We start from the raw sequence: 9,668 nt of genomic DNA on the forward strand, positions 1-9,668 counted from the left end.
ATATGTACTGGTAGCAAGAGTCTGGTTGGTTTGTGGTTGAGCTAGCAGACCTAACCTTGACACCCCTTTGACCTGACAATTCTCCTCTTGTCTTTTGTCACTGGACACTCTTAATCCTGGAGACAGAGGGCCTAGCTGCTGTGTGTGAGCTCTTCCTCATGTTCATATCATGAGTTAAACCCTAACGATGAGTGGGAAATCAATACTTGTTCCACCCCTGACAATTTTATGCCAGTTTTCTTCCTGTTTTGCATTCATTTGGGATCCTATTAAATTACACTGGTGGGTTTTGAAAACGAGACTCCTTTTTTGAATCCTTTCAAAAATATCAGGACTTGGCGTGTCCATTCTCACTTTTCAAAGAGGAGTCCTTTGCAACAAAAGTATTAACAAAGTTTTCATTTTTCTTTCTCAAAAATCTATGATCTTCTTTTAATATCCAATCTTCCATTCAAACCTTCTTAATCCAGCCGCCAAACAAAACAAAGTCATCATCCATCCAGAAATAGCCAATGGTTTTTGAAAACTTTTATAAGCTGGTCTTGAATACGAAATCTAATAAATGAAGCAATATGGAACACGTCAGTCACCAAGTCAAAGACTGGGGTCGGATAGAAACCAAAAGGCAATGATGATTCACATAAATGTCACCACTGTGAGCATCTGTGCAGAGTGCTTTCTTGATCAAGACTGTCGGGCGACCGGTCGTGTCGAGGTAAGTTTTGTCAATTAGATCAACTTGAGTTTCGAGCGTCGGGAAAGGTGAAAAGGCTTTGACGTTACTGTAATCATGAAAAGAAACAAGGGTTGTTTCATATGGATGAGTCGGCATAAAAATGGTCAAAGAGGAGACTGAATTCTCAAGACTCACGTAGCTCCTTCAGGAAGTCTTACTCTCAATGTAGCCAGATCAACTGGTACATCATAGATCCTAGTAAAGAAAGGCACTTTCAAGACGTAATCTCCGGCAGCACTCTGTTTCAGAACTCTTCCGGCTTCCAAATTATAACCAATTACAAATGAATAATTCCATCCACCCGCGATTGGATAACGAGGTACAAGTTCTAACTTGCTGAATTTAGCTTCTTTCTTTTTCAATTTCGATTCCTTTCCATTGGGTGAAATAGGGGGAGAAAGCGAAGGACGAAATCGGGAGGTAGAGACATTTCCAATGGTGTCAATGTAATAAGGATCCATCACTCCACGTGGGAGGTCAAGGGCGAGACCGGTGAGGATGTGGGCAGTAGCACCAGGGGCACGAGTGTGGAGGGCTGTTTGATGAACGACCCGCGAGAATGAGCCCTTTAGTCTACGAAACAAAGCGCAAGTTTTCAATGGTGGACGACACAGTCAAGTAACACAGTGGTACCTTTCAACTTACGCTGGCCCACGGTTCTCAAGAGAGATTTGATCTTCAATTGCGACATTGTTACCCCAATGGCTCACTTCGACTAATCGTGTCCAATTACCAATGGACATTACCGGATGAGGCTGATGATAATGTACAAGTCCACTTTGAGGCTTTGAGGCAAGCTCAGTTGAGGCAGCGGAGCTGGTGAAGATGACTCCGTTGTTTGTGCTTTCAACTTTGAACCCAGAAGGGCTTGTGTTTGAAAACACTCGCGAAGTAGGCGTGCTATTGAATGTGTTATTTGTGAAGCGTGAGGACAAGAAATTCAATCTAAATATCAATTTATGTTCGTATCATATCAAGAAAAGGAAAAACCTTACATGACTTTTACTGTCACTTCCAAGGTATCGCCCAGAGCGTGAGGCATTGATCCAAAGCCTCCCAAAAGGTCACCCTCCCAAACCATACCTTGTTTCAGACCATCTTGTTGACTCAGTCGGCTTGGCTTAGGTACTGTAAGATGTAAATATTGGTAATTGATGGTAAGAATGAATGCTTCGTTGGTTTTTGGCGGATTGATTTCATAATAATGTACACCACTAAATTCGTGATCGATGTCAGCCAACGAGAAAGCATTCAAGGTATGGAAACAAAAGACCTCTGACAAGAACTTACGCCTCTAGATCCTGCCCTTTTACTTTAACCTCCAGTATCTTTTTATTCGGTCCCTCGGTTTGTTTACCTTGACCTAAGATCACTGACATTTCGCTAAGTGAACTTGATCGAGCGTCTTCAATAGGTAAAATACAAGCTCCGGATTGAGAGTTTGAGCGTTTGAGATGAAGAATAGCTTGTTCACGAGTAATACTTCCTCCAACATTTATCTTTCTTGAATATTTTTCCACTTGACATGCTGTTTGTGCTGATTTAGGAAGTTGAAAAGTAATCTGCTCGGTATGAACTGGACCTGAATAGAGCGTAAGTCCAGCAAAGATGGACACCCATAATGTTTTATACATCTATGGCCCGAATCCAATATATAAGAAGTTGAATGAACAAGTTGAGGATATAAGAGAATGTCGAAGGGTAAGGAAGACCAGAAAGTTTGATTTGAGTGGTCGTCGTGGAATGACAACCATCATGACATGTCATCTACTTACCGATCTGTAACAGCTCGATCACTTTACACATACTAGGACTGTTACCCGGCCTCGAGTGTGACAGGGAGGCACCGGGACAATATCCGGCGCTGGGTACACCCGAGTGGATCCAGAAATCAATCAGGGCCAACCAGGGCTCACCCTGACTAGATTATAAGAGTTAAAAAGGACCATAGGGGATTTCTGGTGTTTATTGCACATTTACGTGTATGAAAATGTATATAACAATTACAGCCGTTCCAACAATTAACAGTAGAATTCTTCATTGGTGTGTTGCATCCAAATTTAATCCGAAAGTCAAAAACTAGTTAAAGCCAGCTCAAAGTGACAGGCCTCCCAGGCCTCCCTATTCATTTGTGTAAAAAACTGGGTTTAATCTAGTTTTGACTTCTCTAGATTTAACCTCGAGAGCAACACACAATCAAAGAATTCTGCTGTTAATTGTTGGAATGGCTGTATGTGAGCCTAAGAGCTTGAAAAGAACCATGTGAGCCTACTTGGAAGGAATTTTTCTTTATTATTCAAAACAAAATGACGGGCAACTGGTCACATCAGGCATTATAAGAGCATCAGCAGCAGAGCGCGTATTTTGCAAGCTCCCAAACAGACCCCCAAAAGCAATTCTCAAATTCAGTGGGTCCAAAAAAGTGCATGTGTACAGTGGAGCTCTCAAGTTGCAAAAAAACCCTTGATTGATGTCTTTTTATATGCTTATATTGTAGAATGATCTGTACATAGCTGTTCATTTGGGCTGGTATGATGTGTATTGGGCTGTATTTGGGAGATTGAGAGTCTTGATTGACCTCCCAAATTTGACTCTTGACAAAAATATAGAGACTCTTGACATCCCACCTTGCATTTTGTGAGGTCTGCTGCAGTGATTGTTGACAATTTTGCCGCCTGTATTGTTGAGAGCCTGCCTTCTATGGGCTCCGCTTCTGATGCTCTTATAACTCTTTATTAGGTAGGTTTTGGTGTGTCAGGGCTTGTACTGTCTGATTCCAGAAAGGCAACGGGCACAGTCGGCCGGGCCACGCCAGGGCCGGGTCACAGCCCTAACTCATACTCATAGCATCTATTTCTAACTTAGCTAAGTCCCTCTTGGACAAACAAGTAGTTGAGAGAGGGACTTATACCTTACACCACAACTTTGGTGTATAAGCCAAAAACATTTGGCTGGGGACTTTTTCAACACTCCATATCTGCATATCCTGCAGACAAATGTCCTTGAGACCAAAGAGAAGAGCTATGCACTTGCTTAATCTACACTGTGTAGCCTACATCTAATTTGATTCACAACTAACAGAGCAATGCAATTGTGAAGTTTGCAAAGATCACCAAAATTGGGCAGAAAGCTGACCAACCTGTCAAAAGCTCACACCAAACAAGCTGAAATGTTACACAAAAACCAATTCTTAAAGTTGGTTTTTAAGGGCTTTCCAAGGAACAGATTTGAAAAGATATGCATGTGTAGGATAACCAGGCACAGAGGACTTTTCTTTGGTCCAGAGGATATTTGTATGCAGGCTACAGAGATATGGAGGATTGAAAGGGTGCCCAGCCAAATATAAGGTATAAGTCCCTCTCTTGACTACTTGTTTGTCCAAGAGGGACTTAGTTAAGTTAGCATCTATTTACACATACATAGCAACCCAAAATTAGGTTGTGGGCGCGCTGAGGTGTGTTGTTTTGCATTTTCCCGCGTGTAGGCGCCACTTGACCCGCCTGGCACGGTCTTTTAGGAAAAAACTGCAGTGAGTTGAAATGCTGCTTTCTCATCAAAGTTTGTCTATATTTGTATGGCTGGAGGTATTTACCACAGCATCTTTACATGCAAAGGGAAGATAGATTAAAAATAGTTGTCATCAAAGTCTTACTACTGTTATTGACAACTCCAATATTGGTGATTGGACATAGAACTCCTGAGATTTGGCGTGATTTTCAAAAAGGTCTGCCAACCCCATTTTTCCAATCTCTTCAAGGCGTGTTTTTTGTTGTAGATGCTTTCATCTGAAGATTGACTGTTTTTAGACAAAAGGAAAGATTGGTTTTTGATGAAAATTTTAGTCCATGGGGCAGCAAAGAAACAGGAAGTACTAAGGTTTCTCTTGTTGATGTTGATTGAGCATCAACAACAAATCATAAACAAACCATTTGACTTCAAAAGCAACAACTCTCAAATCCTCAATAACTTGGTATATACATCCTGTACATCACTTGTGTCATGGGTGATAAGGCATGACACAACCTGTGAAAGGCAGGGGTGGTGGGCATACCAGGATCCAACAAAAAATCATATGAATTCATTTTGTTGTAATTAAACCTAGGTAGTTCACATATTTCTGTTGTTCCTGCTATCCCTGCCAAGACACCATCTACTCAACAACTCTCTCCCTCAGACAGAATATAAATTAATCATATGAAAGTACAATAAAATTTCCCAATGTCATTTGACTGTTTCTAAGATCTTGTACTTGGTTGTCTTTTCTATGTGTCTCATGGCAAACCTGATTACAGGCTGAAGTCCATAAGGTCTTGGTTGAGATCTGAAATTAAGGTTCATTATTACAAAAAAAGCCTTCTGAGACACCTCACCAAATTTTGGTACAATCATAATCAGAGATTCAATACTGAGGTTATGATTGTGTTTCATTGATGATGTTGTAGTTTTTAGCAGAGTATTGGTTTGTAGCAGTGTTTTACAGCAAGCCCTTGATGGTAATATGAATTAGTAGACCAATGTTTGAATTACCAAGACTTTCTTCCTGCATCCCATCCTCATAAATATTATTCATTCAAAGCCAACCCTTGAAATCTTACTTGCCTTCAGTAGCATACAGGCAGATCATGCCAAAGAAAAAGTTCACATGCTATCTTTCTTCATTGATGTTAATAACCTTCCTCATGACAATATGGATGCCACCAACACATCAAAGCCTGAAGAATTGGACAAAGGATACAGCCCACAATGGCCCAGTGACAGAATATGAAGATTTTTGGTCATTGTTGGATCCCATTCTCAGCCCAATACTACCAGGGATCTCTGATACTGGGTCTCTAGATCCCAAGCTGCCTTTCAAGGATACTTACCCAAGGCTTGACATTGGAAAACACAAGGAAACTGTCACGGAATTTCACAACATACACTCTGTTGAACACCCCCAACAAGACTTGGAACTCCCTGTTGAAGACATTCCACAGCAAGAAGTTGAGACTATAGGTCTTTCTGGGGACACAGACAGTCCCATCATCTCAATCCCAGATTTCATTTCGCACAGACCAAATGAAATGCGTGCATCTATTTCCAGAACTGTTTCAAATCACATCCAGCTCCTGATTATAAGCCATCTGCAGAACCAACTTGGACCATCAGAAATTAGGGAAGCAAAAAAGATTTGGAGTGATAAAATACTTCTACCTTTTGTTTATTTTGTGATTTCTCATGATCCAGATTCTGATATTTCAAAAAGGGCAATAAGACTGGCTGCCATTGCTTTTGTAGCTTATCATCAAAAGTTTCTGAGACAGAATATGGAAATTGACTATGATCATCTTGCTAGATATTTAGCTTGGACTACAGATATTTTTCATCAAATCACAAGTCTAAAATTAAAGTTTGAATCATCAAGGAAAGAAAAAAGGATTCTGGGTTGTACAATCAATTTACACCCAGTGGCCAGAGCAATCCTGGTAGTACATGGTAAGAGGATCAATGAAAAAATATTCTCCGCAAAGCATCAAAACTCTTTAAATTTTAGCAAGAAATTTATCATACAATGGGAGAAAGACATGGATGAAGAAGAATCACAAATCCATATGAATTCAGTAGGTAATCTCTGGAAAGACTGGAACAATAAAGCTGAAGAGATTATCTTACATTCCAAGAATGATGAAGGAGAACCAACTGAATTGACAACTAATCCAAGTCTTCAAAATTTCAAAAAACCCTCTAAACCAGCAAAGATTTCAAAAAAAGAAACAAATACCCAACATAAACTCACTGAATCAATCTACAAATTGAGCCTTGGATTTTCACATTTGATGAATGAATTCATACAAGAACACTCATCAATATGGGATGTAAGAAAAGAAGATTCAACTTGTAAGATCCTTTATACATTTCTCAATCAAAGGAAAGGCAACAAAGATTCAAAGGTTTTTTGGAATCACCTTTTGGCGAGTCGGAAGAAAAAAAGAAAAGTCAGTGAAAAACGTAAGGTCTATAGACACAAAGAAAAGCAAAAGAAATGGTTGAATGAATATACAGATTAGATGCTAGGATTAGTAATTTGTTCAATTTCTGAACTGGGTCTTGATCAGGCTTTTTTTAAAAAGTTAATGCCAGCATGCAAGGTTATGACTTAACTTCTTCACTTGGCATTTATTTTTATTTTTCTTACTTATTCCTTTTGTCTTGTTGCTCTTATACCTGTTTCTCCTCTCAACTCTGTTTTTTCTTGAAATATATTTTTCTTTCTCTACACTTGTTTTTTTTCTTTTTCCTACAACCTTAGATCAATTTTCTCAAACCCTTTTTGAAATGTGTTTTTTTCCTCCACTCATTTGTTCTCCTCTTGCCGAAACCTTAAATCAAATTTCTTTCAAAAAATCCCAGACACCCTTTGTGCAGACCACTCTGGCCACTTGGCCTGTCCTGATCTTGCTCAAGCACTGTGGTACATTGTGGTATTCCACAAGTCAGGTAGCCTACCATAGCAGCATTCACAATATTGCATTGTGATTGCTATTCTATTGCTCCATGTTATGAAAAGTTGAGGTTATAGTGGTGCATAGCAGAACAGGTCAGATATCAATACCAAAAAGAAAGATTCACTCGTAGTAATATTCTTAGTGTCTAGAACAGGTTGTGAAAAATCAGGCACACAAAACTGGTGATCTCATCATTTATGATGACTTAAAGTTATAGTTTTTCCAAAAACCAGTCTTCTATTCTTCTAAACTGATCTTCCTGGTAAACATCACATCACTTCAAATCTGTAAAGATTTTATTCTTTTATTCTTTTATAGAGTTCTTTCAAATGATTCCCCCCTTTTCATCTCCAATCTTGTACCATGTTTCCTAAACCAAAACTTACAACTTTAAGGAATTTCAAACAAAACTTCTTTCTGTAAATCTGTAAAACAAAAACACTCTAAAAAACCCCATGTTACTACTTAATAAATTCTAACCAGTAATATAACCTTTTTTTTTTACTTTTTTCAATTACAATCTTTGAAAAACCAACCTCAATTTTTTTTATTTCCTTGACACTTTTTTGATATCTTGAAAATGAATATATATCATCACAACTTTCAAAGGATCACCATGATCCTTTGAAAAAACTGCGTCACATGTTCTATTTTTTTAGATTTTTTGCACACCTCAACTTCACCTACAACTAAACCAAACCAACCAAAAAAGTAATCATAAAAACCATTTCCCTAGTTTCAAACAAGCATACTTTCCGTAAACCTTACACAGATCTCAGCTTAAACTCCATGTACCAAATCTCTATAAAATTCTCTATACAGTAACCATTCATAAAAACTGTAAACTTGAACCTCTACAATTCCAGCTAATTACTTGATCAAACAATATATATATGTATGTATGTATCAACACTTTTTTTGATTTTTCTTCCATTTTCCCAACCGATTTTTCCTCAAAAACCCCATATTTTGCAAAAAGAAAAACTCTTTAAGAATCCCTAAATAGAATAGAAAAAAAAACTAAGATACATAGAAACAAACAAGGAAGAGAAAAAAAAATATTTAATTCGTGCATATGAACAACAACAACAAAAGAATAATAATAAGAGCCTATGTACGAGAGAGAAAGAGAGAAAGAGAGAAAAAATGAGACTATGTTGATCATGAAGTTTATGTTTCATTATGATCTGAACAACTTAAAGCAGGAGATGGAGAAGGTGATGGAGATGGAGAAGGTGCAGGTGATGGAGATAGAGATGGTGATGGAGAAAGAGAAAGAGAAGGAGATGTAGACGGATGATGAGGAGAAGGTACAGAAGAAAGAGCAGGATTAAGAGGATAAGAAGCCGGAGAAAGCAGAGGAGAAGCAGCAGCAGAAGGATGACGAGGAGAAAGTAAAGGATTCAAATTCGAAGTAGAAGTAGAAGTCAAGAACTGAAATCCAAGTCCTTGAACAGGATTAGGTGATCCCAAGGTCGAGGAAGAAGAAGAAGATGTTGATGGTTGTTCATTCATCTTTTCTAATACTCTTGATGATCTCCTAGCCACAATCGTTCGATTACTAGAAGGCAAACTACGATCTCCTTTGACTGCTTCATTCAATGTTCCATTCTCATAATCAACCAAAGGTGAAGAAGAAGAAGGTGATGAACCTAAACCCGTTTTTTTATGTTTAGATGGTGGTGGGGTTAAGAGTGATAAAGCAGGTGATTTCTCTCCCAAGTTTCCAATTTGATGATGATGATGAGGATGATGACTGTTTCCTCCTTTCGAATTCTCATCTGTCACTAAAACAGATGTCACTTCAACCGAAGGAGAAGCACAAGAGATCAAATGTGGTGATCTCATCTTCAAATTAAGTCCAACCGAATTCGCACTCAAACTTGGCCTTTGAAGATCCCTCTCTAAAGTTCTTTGATCTGTTCCTAAACTAGAACTACTTCCAATCGATTGAGATCCAACTGCTGAAGTAGGATCCATTGAAGCAACAGACGATCTCCTCCTTATCTTTCTTCTACCAATCAACACCTCTGGAACTTCCATCTTCTCTTCAATCTTAAACTCTTCTAATCCATCACCATTTCCTTCACCAGCACTACTACCACATTCAGTAGTCCAATCCATATGACTACTCATACTTCGATTCTCTGATCCACCATCTTCACTCTCCGATCCTGAAACCATAAGTCTCTTGGATTGATTCTCATTCGGTAAGAACCGTGAAGGTGGTAGTTTTTTCATAGTAGTAATAGGCGAGGTGACTCTTCGATACATCGGTTCAGCCGCCAAACGTGATTTAGTTGGCATCACACCTTGTTTGACCGCTAAGAATGATCGTCGTGAGTGTTCGGTTTTCCGGTTGATCCGATGGACTTCGAAAGTTTATGTTGGTGATCTGCTCATCCAGCTGCACTTGCCGTCTGCGGTCTTCCTGGACTTTTGCTTTT

The 9,668-nt window shown here is 38.9% G+C and overlaps 2 protein-coding genes across 2 annotated transcripts; both read right to left on the reverse strand.

The window, feature by feature from the left end:
- Positions 1 to 351: 351 nt before the first annotated feature.
- On the reverse strand, positions 352 to 2,466 carry MELLADRAFT_118704 (uncharacterized protein; the record flags this gene model as incomplete). The annotated part of the gene is made up of 6 exons (XM_007419509.1): positions 352 to 555; positions 641 to 782; positions 872 to 1,309; positions 1,382 to 1,681; positions 1,732 to 1,950; positions 2,027 to 2,466. The coding sequence occupies 6 exons, from the start codon at positions 2,368 to 2,370 to the stop codon at positions 433 to 435; spliced, it is 1,566 nt and encodes a 521-aa protein (XP_007419571.1).
- A 5,381-nt stretch (positions 2,467 to 7,847) lies between these two features.
- On the reverse strand, positions 7,848 to 9,324 carry MELLADRAFT_73748 (uncharacterized protein; the record flags this gene model as incomplete). The annotated part of the gene is given in 3 exon segments (XM_007419508.1): positions 7,848 to 8,339; positions 8,350 to 8,426; positions 8,439 to 9,324. The coding sequence occupies 2 exon segments, from the start codon at positions 9,262 to 9,264 to the stop codon at positions 8,392 to 8,394; spliced, it is 861 nt and encodes a 286-aa protein (XP_007419570.1).
- Positions 9,325 to 9,668: the final 344 nt, after the last annotated feature.

The sequence above is a fragment of the Melampsora larici-populina genome (assembly GCF_000204055.1).
Source record: "Melampsora larici-populina 98AG31 unplaced genomic scaffold MELLAscaffold_222, whole genome shotgun sequence".
NCBI lineage: Eukaryota > Fungi > Basidiomycota > Pucciniomycetes > Pucciniales > Melampsoraceae > Melampsora > Melampsora laricis-populina.